Source organism: Aptenodytes patagonicus, chromosome 3 (genome assembly GCF_965638725.1).
Source record: "Aptenodytes patagonicus chromosome 3, bAptPat1.pri.cur, whole genome shotgun sequence".
Lineage (NCBI taxonomy): Eukaryota > Metazoa > Chordata > Aves > Sphenisciformes > Spheniscidae > Aptenodytes > Aptenodytes patagonicus.
This window is the reverse complement of record NC_134951.1, coordinates 121,157,060-121,180,066: the sequence shown is the minus strand read 5'-3', so window position 1 is coordinate 121,180,066 and position 23,007 is coordinate 121,157,060. Positions and strand designations below refer to the sequence as shown.

The 23,007-nt window shown below is 44.8% G+C and overlaps 1 protein-coding gene across 1 annotated transcript in view; it reads left to right on the top strand.

Moving 5' to 3' along the window:
* SPRED2 (sprouty related EVH1 domain containing 2) overlaps positions 1–23,007 on the top strand; it is a 65,987-nt gene that overhangs the window by 24,789 nt on the left and 18,191 nt on the right. Inside the window, exons 2-4 of the mRNA XM_076335021.1 lie at positions 12,088–12,265; positions 13,601–13,769; positions 17,664–17,728. Coding sequence (XP_076191136.1) covers positions 12,088–12,265; positions 13,601–13,769; positions 17,664–17,728 — 412 coding nt within the window. The remainder of the gene's footprint in view (positions 1–12,087; positions 12,266–13,600; positions 13,770–17,663; positions 17,729–23,007) is intronic.

The window sequence follows — 23,007 nt, the reverse complement described above, 5'->3', positions numbered from 1 at the left end:
TTCTTCTTGACTGATGCAACAGCTTCTCGGTGTAGACAGAGAGCCAGGGCAAGACTTAACTTCAGTTGCATCCATACGGATGGAGCGCACTGTAACATTTATAATGGAGAGCTTTTCCGTCTTACATTTTCACACGCAGGGCATTTCTCCCTGTGTGCCCCTGATCCCAGCACACCAGCAAACAGGTGGCTTTGCAGAGAATACCCAGGTCATGGCTCAACCCAGCCACCTGTGGTAGCTGCGAAATTGTTAGCTTTACGGCGTGATGGCTTTTCCATGTAAACGCATCTTTTGATGTGTAATGCTGGAATCGTGTTTGTTAATGCTGTTCCTCCGTAAGCTGCCTTACGTCGGTGCTCAGTCCCGAGTCTCGCCGTGTGCTGTGCTTTGAGTTTCTAAGAGGGCTGGTGGCGGGCTGGTCTGGAGCGGTGGGAAGGCAAGAAAACAGGGAAGCTTTGGGGAGATGTAACCGCTCAAGCTGTTGTTTCAAAAACATGATTACAACACAGCTTATTCAAAGATAGTTTTGTCTTACACTGGGAGGCCAATTTCATCTTACCCCGTCCCGCGGGAGAAGAACTTTAGAAACTGGACTTGCAGCAAAAAGGGCCAGGCATCTTTCTTTAATTTTTCTGGCTGATGTTGCTTTGGACTTGTGTGCTGACTTCTTGCTGGAGACAGCTGAGGACAGAGCTGATGGGCGCTGTGTTAAGCATTTGAGGGTAAAAGCAGTGCTGCTGCAGAGCTTGAAGAGGAAAGCAAGGCAGCAAATCCTGGCGCATCTGGGTAGGACAAGTTGTGGACTGGGGATGTGCAATTAAAAATTTTTTTAAAAATACTTTTTTTTAATTACTTGGATAGCACGATGCTCTGACTGTCTAATGAGTTACCCAGTGGTCGCAAATGCACTTCTACCAAAACGGAGTACCCTTTGCCCATTAAATTAAGGACTTTTTTATGTTGTATATCGAAATAGGGTAAACGCAGCTGTCGCTTGATCCCACTATAACAAGCTTAAAATGCTGCCTGTTGCCTTCAGCATGGCTTTGGACTGTGGCTTGATTCCATTGTCATGACAAAATCCAGCCAAGCTGCGAAGAGGTGCCTGCAGCTACACCTGCACGCGTGCTCGCTGGATGCTGGAGAGAAGCAGCGAACAAATGCTTCTGTCCTGGCAACTCGGGATGTCCTCAGCATCCTCCGTGCATCCTGGTCTCTACACACTGAAACTGGGTTCAAGCCTCGGTGGTCTCGAGCTCGGTGTCCAAGCTTGACGTTTTCAAGAGCGTGTGTGATTTTAGGTTATTATGTCTGTAAAATGGGGATGCAGCTTTCCTAAAGGATGCTTTCAGGCAGCATCACCTCAGCCACTGTTCTCCATCCTGTGAAAAAGGGATTTTTTGCCCCAAATTGAAGTTAAAACAGTTTGGATTTAAGGAAGGCAGAAGCAGCTGAGCCTGGGAACACTTAAATTAGCTTTCTTCCCCGCTCCTGCCTAATCATCAGCGTAGATTAGTTCAGAAACCGGGCAAGTATTTTTAGAAGCTGCTTTCAGAGCCCCAATGTCACAATTTTTATTCTTGTCATTGGTGCCGAGGCAGTTCTTGGGCAACATTTCTGCTTTAAAAAAAATGAGAGGGCATTTAGGGATGATCATATAAATGTGGGGGACATGCGCACACACACGCTGGCTGAGCGAGGAGTTAAAGCGGTTATGAAAGTTTTTGAGCAGCAAGGGAGTGCTTGAGACCAACTGCCCAAAACGAAGCTCATGCGTAGGGATGTTGCTGTGTTGGCACTTCGGTTGTGTGGGCTGCCTGCAAAGGTATGGTATACAAGGACCTATAGCTGATATTTATAAATACTAACTTGTTGCAGACTGGAAGTATTTAAAATCCTGTTAAAAGCTGCGATGGAGACAGGTGCGTCGGGAGGCTGAGTGCTTCCCCCAAGCCTGTTGAGTTGTTTGGACCCTTGGTCCCAGCGCTGCGTTAGCAGCTTTTGGGGAATAAGGTGCAGCTGGGGTTACTGGAGGAGATGACGCCCGCTTTCAACTTTGGACCTGTTTGCAGTCCTGGGCAAGCGAGTGACGCGCCCGGGTCTGGTGCAACCTCTCAGCAGCACGTTTGACTCCGTCAGCTGCTGCTAAACGCCCCCGTTATTAGTTTATGGCGGTTGTATCATAATTTTTTTTTTTTTTTTCCCCAGCCTATAACCAGGGTGGGGAGGCAAGGATCTTTGATCGGTGCGTGCCCTTGTGCTCTCTGAGCCGGGAGGATGTTGCGAATGAGTAATGGTCCAGCCAGGGCTGTAATATGCAGAATACCTCTGGGATGACTCACCCAGTACAATGCAGCACATCCCTCAAGGAGACTGAATCACGCATGGGGGGAAGCCGCTCGCAGCCAGCTGGGACGAGGGGCAGCCAACGCCGATCCATTTATCGGGAGGCTGGTAGTGGCGATGATGGCAAAATGGAACAATCGGGGTGTAAAATGTAGAGGAAATGGCATCCCCCGGCAGGTATGTGTGTGTGCTCTCACTGTGTATAATTTCATATTTTTTACTCTTTTTTTCTCTGCCTCCCCCCATCTGCCCCCACAGCCCTTCTGAATCTTTTCTAAATCAGCATATAATTTATCAGTGAATATGTATGACTTCTTCTGTGAAACACAGGCTTTCTTTTATGATTACATACATTATTTTTCAGAAGTAATGGTTTAATGTGCACCCTCTCTTAAATACCGAGAGGAAAATAGATGCTACTTGGGAAGCTGCTTCCCTTCATGTCCCTCTCCACGGATGCTTATTGGGGTTGAGGGGGGTTAAAGAGAGGTGGAAGGCAAACTCAATGGTCATGCTAGTTTTGATGTAGTTAAGAATGTCTTCTTTTATTTTTTTTAAAATGCATTTACTGGCAAAAGATAAAAACCCTGTATATTTAGACCACGGTTATCCTGCTTATTCCCTCCCCCCTCCTCTGAAATAGATTCAGCTGGAATTGAGTCACAGAATTTTTTTTTATATTTGCAAAATATTGTCTAGCCTTTGTAGTTGTATGGTACGTGTCAGGGAGGATGTTTACAGGGGGATAAATATAGTTGCATTCTTCACTCATCAAAACGGAGGAGAGTGGGGAGAAAATGTAAATTGCTTAGGGTGAACAATTTCTGGGTTTTTTCTTCTCTTTGTAAACTTTGAATTTTTCAAAAATACTATGTATATGTGTGTGTGCATACATAATTATTTTTACGTTCCAGAGTATCATTGATTCTGTAGCTGAAGATAAGCATGCTTTGCATTATTTTCTTTTGTGCTGTAACACTTAATCTCCAAAATGTGATGTTATACGGGAGTAATGGGATACCTCATCTGGCCAGTGCATTTGGTGGCATCGTGGCATGCCACCATACGGCGTGACAGCAAAAACTCATTGGATGGGGAAGAGGGTCATGTGGAAATCCCGTCGTCTTGTGAATTGAATAGATTTCTCCATTACATTCCTCTCTAATTTTTGGCGAGTGGTATCAAATCTCTAGTTTCATTTTACAAAATAAGGAGGGTGATGAAACTTATAAAGCTGGAATACAGTTGCTGTGCTTGTTAGTTTTATTTCTTATTTTTGCTAAATATCGCCGTTCATTAGCTAACATAGGATAACAGTAACGGAGTGTTTATGGTCAGTATACATTAGAAAAAAATTAGGAACTTTGTTGTGGCTTTTTTTCGGGGGGGCGGGGGGGAATCAATTCAGGATGCAGATCTCATGCAACTACCTGTTTGGCTGGCTAAGCTTTTATGCGCTTTTTGCTTATCTTGCATGTGATGTAAAACAAATACCATCTGTCATGTAATAACAACTTCCTTTCTCATTATAGTAACTGATAATACTAATTAGCTTTCCTTGAAATCTCTTAATATTTTGTATCCTTGCACAAAAATAGGAGGACTTGAGTGTGCAACTCTTGCCTGTACTGCATGCCGGCTTCATGAGCTGCAGGGTAAATTACTCAAATGCATTATCTTATTAAACTGATTTTCTGTTTTGCTGCTCCTTACAACTCTCCAAGATATACCGTCATGTGCAGCTATAATGACTTATTGCAGAATTGATCCATTAAACAAATTTGAAGAAAAGTCTGGTTTGTTTTTTTCTTTTCTAATAAACCCCAAACCTGTAATTTGCAATCACTGACAAAGCAGCCACCGTGCAAAGCTGCAAGGAGGCTGGCCCTGACGTAACTCAATTCTCCATTGAGACGGAGGTTCACTGTGGTGGTTGTTGGTTTTTTTTTTTTAAGACTTTTCATTAAATGGTTGCTCATTAAAAGTTTTGTCGGTGGTGTCTTGGCTGTCTTTTAGGGAAAAAAAAAACTTTTGGGGTATTTTTGTAGCAAGGTTTGCTGTGGGTTTTGATAGCTCTAACGCAGTTTCAACAATGTGTTACATAGATGCTTCAATACGGCCGCGAGTAGTAAATTAATCTTCCCCTGATGCAGTTAGACTTTCATTTTCAATATTGTTTGCATAGTAAGCTAATTTCTGGGGAGAGCCCGTACAATCCATGCGCTTGAGCTGCGTCAGTGGATCTTTGCTTGCCCATCAGCATGTTTGCAAGCCTGCTTTTTTCCCCTAAAAAGCTGCTTGCCAGTTTGTTTGGGGTTTTGCCCACGTGTGCAGCACTGTGTGGGGATCACTGGGCAAGCCTGGCACAGGAGGAGAGGTTATGCTGGCCAAAAAAAAACGGGTTTAGCCTGTGCAGGGCTAAAACACCCAACCCTATAGCTGTGTGAATAGCAGTCATGTTACCCTGCCTGTGCCAAACCCTGCTGATTTTTAATACCAGATCCGTAAGGAGCGAGGGCTGAGGGCCCTGTCTGCAGCAGAAAATTGCTCTCGTCCCCTAGTTTGGTGCATCCAAATTAGTTAGGACGTTGCATTGTAAAAATGCGCTGCGAGAGTTGCTGTCATGGCAGAAGCTGATGCTTTTGTGTGTGTCATTTAAAAAAAAGAGAAAAAATATATCAAACAGAAAAATTTTATCTATATATATAAAAGAAATGAATATATATAAAAGAAAATTTTCATATCTACATTATATATTATGGATGTGTATTTTATATATATATAAAAAAATATACATTAAAAAAATGAGTTTTCCATGTACTTCCTGGAAGGATCTGAAATAATTACAGGATAATGAAATCCCATTCAAGCAAGTTAGGATAGAGCTGTTTCTCGTAAACTCAATAAAATCAGCCTTAAATGTTTAACAAACGTTTTGGTGAAAGGGTTCCTTTGTTCCTCGTTGCCTTGGCGTTTAAGGGAGATGTGGAGGCGGGTGGCTGGATTGTTGCAGGTGTCTTGTTTTTTTGAGAAGTCCTTTTCCTTCTGAAAAAACAAACAAACAGAACTGCTATTAATCTTTCTTATGGATGCTTTTTGGATGGGCTGCAGCACTGGAAGCCAACCCAGGCTTGCTGGGGAAGGGGCATAGCCCAGCCGTGAAGGACCTGGCCCCTCTTTATTCTGCCTTTGGGGCTGCTGAAGAGCCAGAAAGGCATCAAGGAATGAAAAATAAAATCAAAAGGTACTTCTCTGGGTTTGCCCCAGCCTCCCAGAGCTGTGCTGCTTGTGTGAGGCCGTGTGTCATGTAAGACGACATGCTTTTGAGGGTTGAAGGCGCTTGAGCCTTCGAGCATCCCTGCCGCATCCAGGCCCCTCACAGTCCATCGAGTGATCACCCTGCTGGGTTGGGGTTTTTTGCTGCACGCAACAAGATTTTGGGCAGCACTCAGCCAGCAGGAAAACCCCCGGCAGTGAATAACCTTCGCGCAAAACTGCTCCTCTGGGGTGCTTTATGGGATGTGCAGGTAGGACTGTGCATGACTTATAACTTACGGGCGGTGATTTCCAAATCCTACACGAGTGCTTCCTTCGGGGCAGGATTTTCCTCTTCCACCTTCTGCGCTGCTGCAGCTATCAGTGTTCTTGGAGTTAGTATAAATTTTTTTTCCTTTTTTTCATGAAATGGTCAGTGTACAAGCTGAACACGTGCTGTCGAACTCAGTTCAGTAGCCAGGTGTGAACTGGGGAGTTGGAAGAGAAAACTCCTTTCTGTTTTCAGAGGGAAGCTGGGAGGAAATGCTGAATGCCAATAAAGTTTTCTCATTCTGTTGAGAGAGAGAGAAATGTCCTGAAACTGAGCTTGTAAGGTTAATACTGGTTTAAGGTGAAGTGCCCCAGGACAGACGTACTGCAGGACTCGGCCAGCATCGCTGGAGCGAGGCATGTGGAGATTGAACTGTCTCGTATTCACTCTGACCGGGTGGAAACGAAAATTTCCAAGAACACCTTTTTATTCTGTCAGTTTTGGATTTGAAAGACAGAAAAATACAGGTTGCGAATTTGCTATACTAGAGATGGGTTACAGATATGATGGTTCTGTGTTCTTGGTGTGATGCAGAGATGAGGGCAAGGAAAACTTTTGGGAGGTTTTCCATGGTTTTATACAGGCTCCATTTTAACATTGGGTCAGAGCAGTGCAGATGGCTTTTTTTTCTTGCTGGTGTTTGATGAAAAAGCTTCAAACCTGCTGGAAATCTAAATGGTATCGAAATATCAACTTTATTTTGCTGTGGCTCCATGCACTCAGAAGTTTTCTTTCTAACAAAGTTAGGGTTTTGAAGAAGAAAGTGCTGGTTGTTATCTGCAGGTATTTCACCCTTGCTAGAAGGTTCATGAACCAAGCATCAGATCAAGAAAGCGGGACTCCAGGAATAGCAGTTTTTCATGACTTCCATCAAAATGCTGCTGCTTTCCGGCTGCGGGATGAACTCCAGAGAGGATCCTTGCAATATGACTTCCAGTGATCACCAGGGCAGAACTGGATGGCTTTAACTCTAGCTGTTGGAGTTGCTGGCCATGGAAGGCAAAGTAAGAACACCGTGAAATACATCCAGCTCAGCCAAAGACAGGTTATGTCCCAGTAATCATAAAGTTAAATTTGCGTGGATTCAAATAGTTTAAATTGTGTTTAAGCACTCAGTGTCTGCGGTTCAGTTCAGCTGAACAGCCCAGCCTCTGCCGCCGTTCCATTAGCAACCTCCTGCTGTTATTTTGGGTCTTCCCTGAAATGCAGGATCTGGGAATGTTGATGCTTTAAAGACAGCAGTCCATATTTTTGAAACCCATTATATGCAATTACCTTTCTGTCCGAGACCTGAATCTCTCCCGGCCTTGTAAGCTGGAAAGTCAAGAAGGGAGAAAAATACTGAAGTGCCATATGGCTGCATTTGCATGGAAGTTTGTAAGTTTGTATTTCGGTCAACTAGTCTGGAAAAAGATCATTGAATTATGGAAGGTGTCTGGGAAGTGGTTTAGATGCTAAATGTAACTCAAAGGAAAGTAGTAAATGTGGTGGGTTAGGCTTCTCCCCTCCCCCCTTAGGATTTTTAGCTGCAAGACATCTCAGACATGGTGTTGCATTTGAAGCGAAGTGAAAAAGAAGAGCGGCTGGTGGAAGGGAGCTGCGTACTTCGACCCTCCTTTTACAAAGACACTGGCAAAATCAAAGCCTTAACTAACGAAGGAATTCTTTGCCGTTTAGTCCTGGATGCGGGATTGCAGCCGTAAGCCCACGACAGGCGTACAGCAAGGCTCAGGGCTTTTTTCCCCCCGCTGGTTTCGCTGCGGTGCGGTTGCTGTAAGTGATGTGGCTCATGTCAGAGAGCACTGGATGGTGTTGGCTGCGTGTTACAATGCGGCTCGCGCATGCTAGAGGAACGCACTTTTATCTGCCTTAAATGTCGCCTGTCTCTTAGACACACACTTCTTGTTTAGGAAAATTCTCGATATCCTTCAGAGTAGCAATTATATATGCACGCACTCTTTTTCTGATTTTTTTTTTTTAATATATATATGCACACACCCACGAGCTATAATTTTTAAAGCTCTTTTCCTTCCACTAAAAACAGCACGTGGTTTTCTGTGCTACCTTTACTCCCCAAGTTCATTATGGTTTTTTGCTCAGGGTGGGGCGGGAGAACAACCTGAAGCAGCCCTGGAACATGCTGGCCGGCTGCCATGCAGCTGGCTAATCCCTGCAGATACTTTCTTCCCAAGCTTTTAAGGCTGTTGAAGACAAATCTGTAGGGTTAAGATAGCAAAGTATTCCCTTTAAGAGCGTAATTAAGAATAGTTTGCATGAAACGTGTAGCGCGTAGGCCATAAACCTGACAATTAGAGCGGTCTTAAAGTTTAAGAAGCTAATAAAATGAGGGGAACTAAGGCTGCTGTGGGTTTTTTTAGCTGTTTCATTTTTAACTATACGAAAGGCTTGCATTATCTAACCTCAGCGGCAATTGGTATCTCATTAATAGTAAGGAACCAAATATTTTCACATACCTCATTAACCATTTCTCCTGGAATAGTCAAATTGCACAGTTGCCATGATAAAAGTGCAGGTGGATGACTTGAACGTGGTTGTTTCACTGCTTCGGGGCACCAAGGTTTCAGCAGTGACACGCACATGGGATTTGCAGATTGCTCCTTCACTCCGGAGGATTTTGAGTGCTTGCAGCCAGCCAGAGCCTCGGTGCAGTCGTGTAAAATTAAATAGCAAAGAAAATAAACAGCTTTTACGCTAAGGAAGCAAGGTCCTTATATGGACCTGAAATATTTGAGTACCTCCCAAGTATTTATCAACACTGGCATGAGGGAAAGAAGTATTGCCTATTCTAGGCTTGTGGATGGAAACGGCAGGCAAGATTTTGACATATAAAACTGAAGGAAGTGGTGCGTAGCCTTGAAAACTCAACGTGCAGCTTCTGAGTCCTAGCCCAGTGACTAAACCAAGATGTCAAGCCTTAAGAAGCCTTAAACACCTTTTTTCCCCTTTCTTTCTTTTCATTGTTTTTTTCCTAAGTCCCTTGGTGTAGGTTGCGTGTTGGGAAACGTGCGCCTGTGGCTGGAGTCTTGTGAGAGCGGGGATGGGGACGTCACTGGTGACTTTTGATCGTGCAGGAAAGTGTGCCAAGGGATTACGTCAGCGGAGCCAGAGCTCTGCTTACCTTGCCAAAGGTGAACCCTTCCGCTGGACAAGGTCCTTTTCTAATAGGGGAGCAGAGGTCTTCTTGCCATGGTAGGGGGATTGGAAACTAGGTTTTCTGGCTTGATATATTTAAGGAGGTAGCTCTTCAAGATAGGAGAAATGCAGTTTATATGGAGCTCTCTTGGCACGTGGGTGAAATCAGTGCCCTCGGTGGCAGAGGTTGTAAGAACCGTAAGTCACAGTATCGGTGTGGTTATGAAGATGGAAACCGTACGGCTCTGTGCCCCACCAGATTGTAATTATAGTGGGCAGGGACAGTAGTCAGGGGACCTACATTTAATGTGTAGGCATCCACTAGCATTCAAATGTAATTATGAACCTAGAGAAATCACCGAGAGGTGATGGAAACATGCACATAATTGGTAGAAATCACAAAGTACTGAGCAGCTGCTGCTTTCTTAATTTTCCTTTAAGTGGACGATTCCTGCAGCAAAGTAACTGAAGACGATATTACTTTTGGGACAGCCGAAGGTTCCGGCTGCTGTCATAAAAGTGAATGGTAAATCCCGCAGGAAGCTATATTGCCAGTGGCAGTTTTCAGGTGTGGAAGGAGAAGCAGCAGTTTGTGTGAATGACTTTTGCCAGGGAGATGGGAAGGAAGGTCGTCTTGAGCGGCTCCGACTTCAGAAGAGAGCTTGAAATTTAATGGGAGTTCCCCAGAAGTGAGAAGAGTTAAAAATAAGACCAGAAAGGATCCTTGGGGAACAGGAGAACTGTATCGAAACGTATAGTTGGCTTTCTTTTTTCTTTATCTGTTAATTGCTAATCCTTATATACTGTATGGGAAAGGTACAGAGAAGAAAACAAAAATTGTCTTGGATGGAAGCAGCTCAATTTTTGCACAGTAGGAAATTAGGTGAAGTATTTTGCTTACTCCTGAGTATCAGGAAGCAAAGAGATTAAAGTTGCCACGGGTAAATTCTAGAAATGGGTTTTCATTAGAAAGTAAAAAAGTAACTGGATCTGTTTATAGACACACTTGCCCTGTTTCCTGTACCAGGATGCTGCTTTAAGGACTCGAGCAAAAATATTCTTAAAAATGTTGTTTCTCAGTTCTGTGAATGCCTTGCATGTGTCAGCTGTGGTACGGGCCGTGCATCTGAGTATGCTGAAAGGCTTTTTATCAGCCAGTGCAAAGTCCTCAGAGCAATAGGGGATGAACCTTAAGCATCTGTGTACTGCCTTCACCGTGTAGGTCCAGTGAGAAAGTTGTTGTATCCATAAAATAAAGCCGGTGAAGGGAAAATTGCAGCGTGTGTTTTGTGAGATCTGTCTAGCTGCAGAAGAGGTCCCAGGTGCCTCTGCCCAGAAAATGCTCGCTGCCTCCCTTGGTCTGTCCTCAAAACTGCCTTCAAGTAGGATCCGTGAGGCTGCTTACTTAGGTACCAAATAAAATCTGGTCGTGTTAGAGAAAGGGGAACTCAGACTTCAAGTATTAGCACTTGGATTACAAAAGTGATGCAAAAATAATGTCTGAAAACACGAGGCAGTTTTATCTGGTGCAGGATGAAGAAAGCTACCACTGCTTGTAATTTTGGACAGAAAGGGCCCGTGCTCTTGTCATGTTGTACAGGATGCTGGGAAAATGTCTGGATACATACAGAGCATTCCTCAAGGAGGAATTTCTTTCCCTAAAGGATGATACCTGACATTTTGAAAGGCCTCCTCTTGGAGCCTTCTATGGGTTGAGCTTCCTCCTCCTGGTGAGGTCACCTGGTGGCCTAGAGATGGACAATTCCTGGGCAGTTTTCTTTGCGTGTCCTTTTTCTTAGCCCTTGTTGATGTTCCCAGTTTTGCCCAGGTTTGAGTGCGCTGTGGCACCTTTGTGGGTGCTGGTGGGTGTCTCGGTAGCTCTCCAGCTGACAGTGCCGTGGTTGTGCATGGTTGACGTCTAATCATGCTGTGGTGACCTCCCTGTGAGGGCGTCACAGCCATCAGCACTGTTGCTGAGCAGTCACTGGGTTAATCGATGTCTAACACATGATGGGTTGCACCAAGCCAGGACTCGGCAGCAGCATGAGGACAGAGAAGCTAATTTGGGTATTTCCCAGCAGCTACGGGGTGGGGACAACCCGTTTTAGCTTGGAGTCTGTTGCGTGTCCCATGCAAGGTGCACGGCTTTTGCTTACGTTGTGTAGTGGCCTTTCTGCTCCCAAATGGCCCCCTCTCTGGTGATGTCCCCAGCAGATGCTGGAGGAACTGCTCTGTGGAAAGGGTACAGGAGGAGGCCTGGGGGAGCAGAGCCTCCTGCTGTGAGGGCTTTTTTGACTCCTTGCAATGGGCACCTGGATTATCCCCAAATCTCAGGTGCTTCCAGAATAGCTTCTTGTGAGGTTATGACATGTCGCCTTTGAAAGCCCCTTGAAATGCTGGTGGAGCTGTTTTAGGGACATGGTGTGGTCCTGACGACCTGAGCCGAGATGGTTCCCATCTCCTTCCGTACCAGCTGGAGCCACACTTGCGGTTTTTTTTTCCCGTAAGGCTGTCCCAGTTGCGGAGGAATTTGAGTGTCGTCTTCCAAAGCCCACTTCACTAGTTTGATCACAAAAACCTTAAAACACTTTGTTCATGGGTTATTTGAGCTTCACACGTTCTTCCAGCACTTTGGAGACCTGATGCCCCAATGCATCCCCTGTGGGTTGTGGCCTTGGGGTGCTGCCTGGCTCACCCCGCTCTCTTGGTCCCTGTCTCCAGCTGCATGAGGGAAAGAGTATCCAGGACCATGGGTTGTTTGATCTCTATGTTGATATCTGGAAACCCAATGGGTTCATTCCTTGCTGTTTGATGGGTCTCTTTCCTATGGTGGCTTGAGTGGTCAAGGCCATCCATCACAGATGTGGACTTCCATCCTGGGCAGAAACTCTGTGTTGGGGCCAGACCAGTGCTGTCTAAATACCGCCCTCAAGAAAAACGCTCTGATGGGACTGTGTGATGCTCACAAAAGGTTTTGTTTTTTTGTTTTGTTACCATTGCAGTGACAGCTATATTGTGCGAGTCAAAGCTGTGGTTATGACCCGAGATGACTCCAGTGGGGGATGGTTGCCGCAAGAAGGAGGCGGTCTCAGTAGAGTTGGCGTCTGCAAGGTCACGTACCCGGAGGGCAATGGAAGAAGTGGATTTCTAATCCATGGTGAAAGGCAGAAAGACAAACTGGTAATAGACCCTAATTCAACTTTTGTCTGTTCTTATAATGAGAATTATCCCAAATCTATTGCTATTGTATTCTTGTGCAAGTTTTTTTAAAACATAAAAAACAAGCATGTGCAAATAGTACCAGATTGGACAAAACAAACCCATCCTCATCTAGAATTGCCATCTTTTGCTATCTAGGTTGGCGTGCTGCCACCTGGAAGGAGCAGGTAAATTTTGGACATCCATGTGCAAAGACCCCCTTTGATGACTGAAAAAGGGCCTGTGGGATTTTTTTTCTAAGATCTAGCAGGGGTAAGTGAGAAGTGAATTGAAGTGTAAAGAACCCATGAAGCCAGTCACATTGCACTGAGTAATGCAGTACAAGCTTTTAAAACGGCCATGAATTATTTATGCTGTGTGCCGCTCAAGGTTTGAATGAGCAGAGTGAGAATATGAAGACAAGTTGTCTCTTATGAATTGAAGCACTCGGTTTCTCCTGGTAGCTGTTTATCTAAAAAGAAGCTCTCGTCTTTCCCCGCACAAATCAAATTAATAAAGCCTTTTCCCTATTTTCAGGGTCCATTTTAGATGTTACAGTTTGTTACCTCGTTTCTACATATATGATTCTCCTGAAATTCGCTCCTGTGAAGAGATGGGCTAGCTTAAAAATATGCTCCCTGCACAGGCTCTGCGAACTCACTGTTTAGGGAAAAAAAATGCATTATTTGAGTCAGAAATGATCTTGCTTTCAAAAAGACTGGCGTTTTAAAGCTGTTTCAAGTACAGTTTGTCTTTTGCAATACTATTTTCCTTAGGATGCTTTTTTTGACACTGTTTTGGAGCCATGCTTATGGTTCTGGGGGATGGGGTAAGACTTACAAGCCATTCCGGTTCTCCCTGAGCATCACCCTAGAGATGATTTTTGGCACAACAAAGCTTGAGATGAGTGCCTGGCTGCGGGTGAGGGAGGAAAAAAAGTGAGGGGAGTGTTACAGCACCTCCTAAGTCTGCTGGTGAATAAAATTTCTGTTGAGCAAAATTATTGAGGGAAGAGCTTCTCCCTCCACCTGAGCCCCCACCAGCTGTAACCTGTGCCGTGCTGGGTCTGGTCCGAAATAGGTTCCTGGGGTAGGGAGCAAGCACCTACTCAAAGCACAAGCAAAAGATGAATGTGCAGTGGTTACGAGAATAATTACAGTGTCTGGTGTTTATTAGTCATCATTTGGTAGGGAAGGATGTTCCCCTACGCAAGGCATGACTTGGCTTGCTTTTGGGTCCGGGCTGAGATGGTGCCAGCTGTGTCCTTGGGGTGGGAAAAGTGACTTTGCTCCTCTTTTGGGGCTCGCGCCCTCCCAGGTGGTGCTGGAGTGCTTTGTGAAGAAGGACCTCGTGTACACGAAGGCAAACCCCACCTTCCACCACTGGAAAGTCGACAACAGAAAGTTCGGGCTCACTTTTCAAAGCCCCGCCGACGCTCGAGCCTTCGACAGAGGAGTGAGGAAAGCCATCGAGGACCTCATAGAAGGTACCGCAGCGCACGGCGGCGGCCACTTCGACCCTTGGAAGAGTGGGGAAGGGGGTTTGAGTCATGGAGCTGGGAAGAGGGATGGGTTTAAAATCAGTTCTTGGGCTTGGACCGTCTCTTGTGCACGTGTCCGAGTGTAGCTGGGTGCTTACCCTGCGCTGAGCAAGCCGCAGCTTACTTTTAAGAACTGAGTTTTCTCATCCCTTAAGGAGAGAAGGGATTTCAGTCCAAGTATTCTTCCAATCCTATCTGGCCTAGTCTGTCCAGACTTCCCCCCTTAATTATCAAGTCTGTTATTACTGCTTTTTTTGATAGGCTTGGGTTTCACGCTAGCGATGGCAACTCAAACAGCCCAGGCTCTTCTTTATATGCAGCCAAATCTCGTCTTACTGAGTCTTTGTTAAATCATAGTATGAATTCCTGCCTGGAGTTGAATAAAACTTTGTTTTGTTTCTGGGGGTTTTTTTGCAGTAATTAGTTTTGTCTGTGTCCTCTTAGTTGAATGGTAGTTCTTGAAGACTTTGTTGTGTTTTTGGGTTTTTTTAGTTCTGTAAAAAATGTGTTTGAATTGCCTGTGCTTTGAAGTAGTCATAAATTTTTCCTTTTCACATTTCATTGCAATCAGGCAATCATAATACAGCTATAATTCAATAGGACTTTATTTTAATGAAATTTGAGTCTTCATGGGGTTTTTGCTTGATTTTTTAATTTTTTTTATTTTTATTTTTTAACCATGCCACTTTATGTAGGGACTTGGTGGTCCAAAGCCTTTCTCCTTCTCACCTGGTGTAACCGGGATATTTTTATATACAGATAGAATAGAATAGAATAGAATCATTGAGGTTGGAAAAGACCTCTAAGATCGTCGAGTCCAACCATCAACCCAACACCACCATGCCCACTAAACCATGTCCCTAAGTGCCTCATCTACTCGTCTTTTAAATACCTCCAGGGATGGGGACTCCACCACTTCCCTGGGCAGCCTGTTCCAATGTTTCACCACTCTTTCAGTAAAGAAATTTTTCCTCACGTCCAATCTAAACCTCCCCTGGCGCAACCTGAGGCCATTTCCTCTCGTCCTATCGCTTGTTACTTGGGAGAAGAGACCGACACCCACCTCGCTACAACCTCCTTTCAGGCAGTTGTAGAGAGCGATGAGGTCTCCCCTCAGCCTCCTTTTCTGCAGGCTAAACAACCCCAGTTCCCTCAGCTGCTCCTCATAAGACTTGTTCTCCAGACCCCTCACCAGCCTCGTTGCCCTTCTCTGGACACGCTCCAGCACCTCGATGTCCTTCTTGCAGTGAGGGGCCCAAAACTGAACACAGTATTCGAGGTGCAGCCTCACCAGGGCCGAGTACAGGGGCACGATCACTTCCCTACTCCTGCTGGCCACACTGTTTCTGATCCAGGCCAGGATGCCATTGGCCTTCTTGGCCGCCTGGGCACACTGCCGGCTCATGTTCAGCCGGCTGTCGACCAGCACCCCCAGGTACTTTTCTGCCAGGCAGCTTTCCAGCCCCTCTTCCCCAAGCCTGTAGCGCTGCATGGGGTTGTTGTGGCCGAAATGCAGGACCCGGCACTTGGCCTTGTTGAACCTCATACAGTTGGCCTTGGCCCATCGATCCAGCCTGTCCAGGTCCCTCTGCAGAGCCTTCCTACCCTCGAGCAGATCAACACTCCCGCCCAACTTGGTGTCGTCTGCAAACTTACTGAGGGTGCACTCGATCCCCTCATCCAGATCATCGATAAAGATATTAAACAAGATCGGCCCCAGTACTGAGCCCTGGGGAACACCGCTCGTGACCGGCCGCCAACTGGATGGTATTATTTTTTGAGGATACTAGCTCAAATATATATCTACAGATGTGTATTCTTTTTGAGGACATTAGCTCCATAAGAGAGCTTAACGTTCTGGATGCCCTGTCCTTGCTTTAACGTGGACATGGTAGATATTGGGAGAGAATTAATCCCCCAGGGCTCTTTCCTGGTAAATACCTCATCAGTATTTACCAGGAAGAGGAAGGATCTTCTCAGCTAGTTATTAATTTGCTTTTTCCTGTGCCATTAATGTGAAGAAGTTACAGCTAGGCCGTCTGCTTTCTTCTTCTTGCTTGCTAAAACTGGGAAGCATTTTGAGTCATAAAAGTGATGTTTTATGTAAGTGGCATGGGATTGTGCAAAGTTCAAGGAGATGATAACTCAGCTGTATTGAGTAGTATTTTGGAGATGCCAGTATGTGGCAACTCCTGTTCTGCTCTTTCTGATCCATTTTACAGTTGAGGTATTTAGAATCAAGCTCTGCTGTATCTCAGATACTTCAAAATCAGCAAATCTATATTTATCCCATTAACAGCACAGACTGATCCTCATGAATGTGTTCCTCCTTAACTTCCAAATAAGGCTTTCTAAATGAAAAACAATAATTGGCTCGTGCTCACGCAGTGTTGGGCAGTGGATTTCATTTATCGTTCATTTTTTGTTCATGTAGTTGATCAAATTTAGCAGGTAACATTAAGCACAACAAACTATGTGCATTCAAAACTTCGCTTCATGAAATTGCTGCTTTATTATTAATACTTAACCGATAGTTTGTTCCCTGTAGCATCAGAAGTACAGAAGTTTTGTGCACAAGTACAGGAATCCTGTGCAGCTCTGTAGAGCGTCTGGACTCTTTACTTTTAAAGCTAATGTAGCAAATGGCACAAATGTTTTCACGTTACTTAGTGTTTTAAGTGGGCTTTCACACTTAGCTCTGCACATCTTCGTGATGATGCAACTGAGAGCAGCCAAGGCTGGTGCAGATAGCATTATATAAAGCATGTTATTTTAAAAAATTTCCAGAATGAAGGTGGTACAAATCGTTCAACTGTTTTAGTTAGGGATGCGATGTGGCCCTAATTCAGTATAACAGTGGCCTTACATTAAAAAAAAAAAAAAATGCCTTTGACTTGGGGTTTCTCCCCCCATCAGAGCATCTTGCTGCACCCACCCTCCTTGGCAGCCTCATGGGGGGCAAAACCAGCCAGGAAGGTGGTCCGGGATCCTTGGCGGGGGGTACGGAGAGGGGTCGCCCCTTTTTAGCCACGGCATAAATTTACTGCCAAGTCCAGCGATGGCGTGTGCCACCCTCCCCGCTGCCCTTCTGCAATGTGGGAGCTGACCAGGCTCTCGAGCGGCTCCGGAGGGGGACACCCGTGGGGTGGGGAAAGAGGTTGGAAGAAGATTTTTTTTTTAATATGATTTCCCACTTTTCCAGACGATTGCCATGTAATTAATGAGAAGTGCACCCCAGTATTTTGCTCCTGTCTATGGTTTTATACATTTCAGCTCCTTTCAAATACTTCGCTTACGTGGGGAAAGGTGGTTCTCTGAGAAACAGCTGATAACAGAGAAGACCTTTACAATATGTAAAAACTTCTGAAATTAGAAGAAGAAAAAAACCCAATCTTAACTCTTCATTGTCGAAGTGAGGTATATTTTTTTTAAATAAAAAGTCGTTTTTCCCCCAGATTTAGGGAATATGTGAAGAATAACTTATATAGTTTCTTGACAGCTGAGGATTTAGTCTCGAGCACTGATTAGTACGTAGCTTTACCGTTCTTCAGAAATGAAAAGTCTTCTGTAAATGGAAATGGTAACTGCTATTTTTAACATAGTTGATTAGCATTGGCACCCATGCGGTTGCGTGTCAAGAAACACTTTCAGATTTTATCTTTCCAACCCAGCTACCAGTAGATGGGTTTTTCTTCCTTAATTTGAGCCACTCTTTACAGATCTACAACATACAAACTTGTGAAAGTTTGTGAAAATCCAAATGTTTACCAGCCTGATAAAAAAAAAAAAAAGTTGCATAGAAATGTCATGTGTTTAAAAAGCTGTTTATTTTTTTTCTAGGGTCTACGACTTCCTCGTCAACGCTTCACAATGAGGCCGAGGTTGGCGATGATGATGTCTTCACTGTAAGTACATCTCACCCGAGGTCGTTCTCCTTTATGCTCTGGTTTACATGGTCAGGTTGGAAAGGGTTTTTCTTTTTATGCCTCAGGATTGGCTTCCAGCCGTCATCGTGTTTGGCCAGTGGGTGTGTTTTATTTGATGGAAGTATGTCCTCTCCAGAAGGTAAAGCCTTGGGTTTATTTTGGCCTCCCGTCGCCACGTGAAAAGCATGGCAGAGCAGATATTGTCAGGGCTAGAAGTGAGCGAATAATAACTCTCAAATTTCCTGTGCCTTGGTCTGAGTGGTGTGCACACCTCTTAATACCTCTCTCTGTCCTTAAGAAGCTTCCCACAAGCTAGAGTAGATGGCTGCTACTCAGGTGCATACTCACGGAAATGAGATTTTTGAGTTGCAAATTGTTACAAAGCCAACTTTAAAGGTGTTTCGCCTATGCATGAAATGTAATAAGTTCAAACAAGTGTTTTTCAGCTGGAGGAAGGCACAGTAGCATGCCATCTACCTAACCAGTGGTGACTTAAGTAGGAGTGAGTTGCTTGTATTTAATTTGTGGTAATGTCTAAAATGTGTTTTGGAGCTTTTCTGAAACAGAAGCTGCTACTGTCCCCGCTACACTTGCACACTTTAAAAGAGAAAAAAAAAAAATTATGTCGGATGAAATTGTAATCTGATCATGGATATTCCATGGGCTGAAAACAAGACGCTCACAACGAATACTTTGTCTATTAAATTTATTTGCTCAGCTCCGATCGCGAACCCCCACGCACACGTGTACGTGTGTTAGTTATATTATAAATGCCCTCCTTGTCCCACGGCACAGGTGGGGACTGGATGGCAGGAGGGTGGAAGGTGGGACGTCAGCGCAGCAGCAGCAAACTCAATTAAAGTCACCTTTGGGATGCTTCCCTGCATCTTTAGGGTGAATGAGGGAAAACTGAGGACCGGCATCAAGCCGTTTGAAAACGGGCACCGGGAAGCACCCGAAGCTGAAAGGTGTTTTTGAGGGTGATGTTTCACCGGTATGGGACCAGGGCAGGTTTCCTGCCGCGTTTTGACCAGATCCTCCCGGCGGCTGGCATGTTGTCTGCATCTGTCCTTTTGTCACGGCTCCGGGAGACAAACAACAGCAGGCAGGGTTAAAAGGTGACTTCCTGCGCTCCGCAGCAAAACTGTCATTAGCAGCTGCTTCCCAACTACCTGCCAGAAGTGATTTATAGGCACTGGGGTGGGACGGGATGGGGGGGAGGCACCCCTGGAGCCAGAGCGGTTTACCAATTTGTGCTGTTTTGTCCCCAAATTCGACGGGTGAGCTGTGCTCTGCTGGGGCTGGATGTCGCACTGGACTTGCTTGCAGCTCTTCTGTGCTCGTTGGAAAGGGGACGACCGTTGAAATGTGCCTTGGGCGGGCGTGTGCCGCTCTCACTGGGTTGGATGTGGAAATACTCAGTGTTAAAGCAATGAAAAGTAGCCTGTGGAAATGGGAAAGGATATTTTTGCTAAAATCGAACCGGCTGACATTTAGGGACCTGGGAGTGCTCCTGTATTTCTCCACAATCTCGATCTTGTGGTTGAGTGTTGATTTTTAAACTCATAGGGTGCTTTTTACTGGGAGGAAGAAGTTGTTGCCTTTAAGTAGGTGTTGCTTTACTTTGGGAAAGTTGGATAAATGGTGCTCCAGCTGCATCAAAATCACTCAAACTCCGTCATGCAAAGTGAAGAGCCAAAACTGTGAGAGATTTTCCCCCCTGCTTGACCCTGGGGAGGTGACAGATAACCCCCCACCGTGCAGATATTTATGGGTAGGATGCTCCGCAGAGAAGGAGGAGCAAGCTACTTGATAGCATTAGCAAGGAGGGAAACCTCAGCTGCAGTTGGCACCTTGTTGGGATCCAGGGGGACATTCACACCGGGGTTTTGCCCTGCCTGGCAGCTCTCTCCGCGTGTTGCGTGATCTCCAGAGTAGTGAGAGGGACTACACCGATGGTGGTAGCTCGTGTGGTGCTGTTGGTCAAGCTGTCACATCGGGGCGGGTGTGTTGTCGTACTCCAAAAATCAGGCTTTAGAAGCATCTTTTTCCCGAATATTTCTTCTTTGCTTTCCCAGGATGAAGTCTCTTCTTTTCCTGCAGTCCTTAAGCTCTTTGAATCTGTCAACTTCCCATTTGTCTGGTAGGTGATGGTGGGGTATGAAGTCTGCATAAGCCAGAAATAACAGACTGAAGCATGGAGGGGTTTTAGACTGAAAGAAATGGATAGGGCTGTGATACGTTTTATTTTTACCCTTCTGTTTCGTTCTTTCTTTGCACTTCTTTTTGACTTGCGTGTCATAGTCCATTTGGTCATCCTGGCACACAAAACTTCTTTACAACTTTCCTGTAAACTCTTTTCCCCAGCCACAGAAGTGGATTTTTCAGCTTTGGGGTTTTTTTGCTCTGTTTTAAAGAGAAAGTACATTTGTTCTTCTTTTTTATTTCCTAAGGCAGTTATTAAAATCTTCACAGTCCTCCCCCTCTCCCACACATGCATGAATAAACTTAACTGCGTGCGGCAGAATTTTCAAAAGCATCTGCATGATTGAGTCATTTAATCAGTCATTTACCCATCTCTGAAAATCCCAGCCGTCGCTGCTGCGCTGCTGCCTCAAATATTTGGCCCGAGGTCCTGCCCCTCCTTGAAGATGTTTCAATCTGTTCAACCACAGCGGTCCAAAACTTCGCATTTCTTACGCTGCTTTACAGATGGCCACACCAGCTTTATCTTGCACATCAGTACCGATGTTTGCACCAATGTAATGGTACCGGCTTTAAAACAACCACCCTTATTACATATAAGCACTGACTCTGATACAGCTGTTGGATATTGATTGACACAGGGCTTTTATACTGTCCCCGATCCTGTTAGCTTCAATACCGCTCCGTGGGATGATGACTTCGTGCATATTTTTGTGTGTGCAGCTCGTACATCATACATTTTGTTTATTCGTCAGCCAGCACACAACCCTTCCGGGCATCCAGCAAGTTATTTTCATGGGGAAGAGAAGGTTTGCCCCAGAGGTAGAGCTCTCCCTGAGGTTCTGATCTTGTGTGGCTTAATGGAGGATCATTTTCTTGTACCGGAAGGTGGGTTTTTTTGTTTTTTAAGGGGGTGAATTATCTGCAGCTGTGGCTGCATGAGCATTTGCTTGGGAAGCATCGCTGGTGTCAGTAGCCTTATCTCTTCCCATCACTGTAACTTGCGGTGCCAGGACAATAACTTGGGCAGCATACCTTGCCCCATCCTTACGGCGTATGCTCCCCATCCATCATTCTGAAGCATGGGTTGTATCTTTAAAAACAGGACTTTGCCATCTAATAATTTTCCTGTGGATTAGACCTACAGCAACTAGATGAACTGATACAAACCCCTGTTCTGAAATTCATACCTGACAGGGCAGAAAGCAAAAGTATGTAGAAATAAATGTCGCTGACTTGAGGGGAAAAATGTTTATTTCTAAAATGAAGTCTCCATTTAGAAGTTTTAACAATATGTAGTTGTGTTTCTTTAATTCCAGATCCTCAGTAGAGCCCATAAATGTTTTCCATATGTTAGCAAATAAATTTCTCCTGTCTTGTACATTATAAATCGTCCTCTCAAGAGATGCAATCTGAGTAAGACTAGCCATCCGTTCTGTCTCCGTTGGGGGAAACATTGTCATTGCAGCGGTCTGAGATTGTTCTGTTTGTCTTCATCCATCCAGCCTGCATCTTCAGCCTTCTTTAATTAACATTCATTTCAGAAATAACATTTAATAAGGACTGAATATATTCTGTAGTTCCTCAGCCACGGAATTTGCCATATAATTGAGTTCTTGTGCAAAATTTTTTCCTTAATCTACACTTTTACTTTCAATTACAGATAATAATCCCACATGACCATGAAGTGAAAAATGTGAATTGAGTCCAAGGAAAGAAAGGTCAATGTCTTCCAGAGTCTGCAGAGTGCCTGAAATGGTCTCTTTTAGCAACCCATCTGAAAAAGCAGAGGTGTTTGTTCCGAAACCTTATGACCAGTTCAGCTGAAACGCCGCTCGTGTTTTTCAGATAAATCCGCAGCCTTATGCCTGCTTTAGTGCTAAAGAAAAGACACCCACTGGCAGGAGGAGCAACAGCTCCCATGTCAGTTCTGGTTTGTGAACCTGAAAATGACTTCAGTCCCCTTCTGGGTTAACGGGAACGTAAAGGAGAAAACAACAAAACTCAACCTTACTAAGTTTGATATGCATGCTACAATCATAGCTGTTTCATGTAATCAGTAATAATTAAAAAAAATCCTAGTTTTTGTGCAAAGTGAGACTTGCAGAATTTTGCAGGTAGAGCAGGCATGATCTAGAGGGGCATGGCTGAGCTACAGGGTTGCATTTCAAGACACCTAGACTTGATCCATCGCTTCTCTTGCTGACTCCTGGCTAAACACTTGTTTGCCTTGGTCCCCCAACTACAAGATGAGGAAAATATTCTCCTGCTTCACTAAGGTGATGTGGACAGATCTTGCTGCCACTGCCGCCGCCACTTTTCTTCTCGGGCTTCCAGCAGAAGTCTTCAGACTCATGTTTACACCACAAAGTTGCGTGTTTGGAGCGATCCGGCACCCCTCATGCCTTTTTCTTAGCATGAACGCGTACTCCTGTGCTCGGGGATGTTCAAGTTAGGAAGTTTGTCATGTGGCTTGGACGCTGCTGACAGTCGTTTAAGAGACAGACACAATTACCCATTCTCCACCGTAGCGGTGCAGATTGTGGCAGATGTTAACATTACAGCCCTCCTTACATCTCCTCTGGTTCCTTAATTAAAAAAACAGATTTCTCCCTGCTGCCTTTCCATGAAACCTTTTCCCTACTTTCATCTCCCATGTGGGCCTCAAGCGTGTTACAGCCTCACTATTAAAATTTATAAGATTTATGTTAGTTAGATAAACACTAAATCTAATTTTTCTTGCTGGCTTTGTCGTTTCATGTTCAGATGGTTCTTTTAAAGAACCACTGGAGCTCTTTTTCTTTAAAGTAGATGTGTAGAAACCCAGTCCAATTACTTTGGAATATATTTGTAAGTTCTGTGTGATGCTGGAGCACTTCTCATCCCACCCCTCCATGGAAAACGATGTTGCCGAGAGTAGAGAAGCACTGAGTTGCAAGATTTATTTCTTTCACAAGTTGCGCTCGGGGATTGAGGAGCCGCAAGAGCCTGCAATTTCCTTCTTCTTAAGGCTAAGCTAGAGTAACAGAAAGGAAAAATGCCTTTTGGAGGAG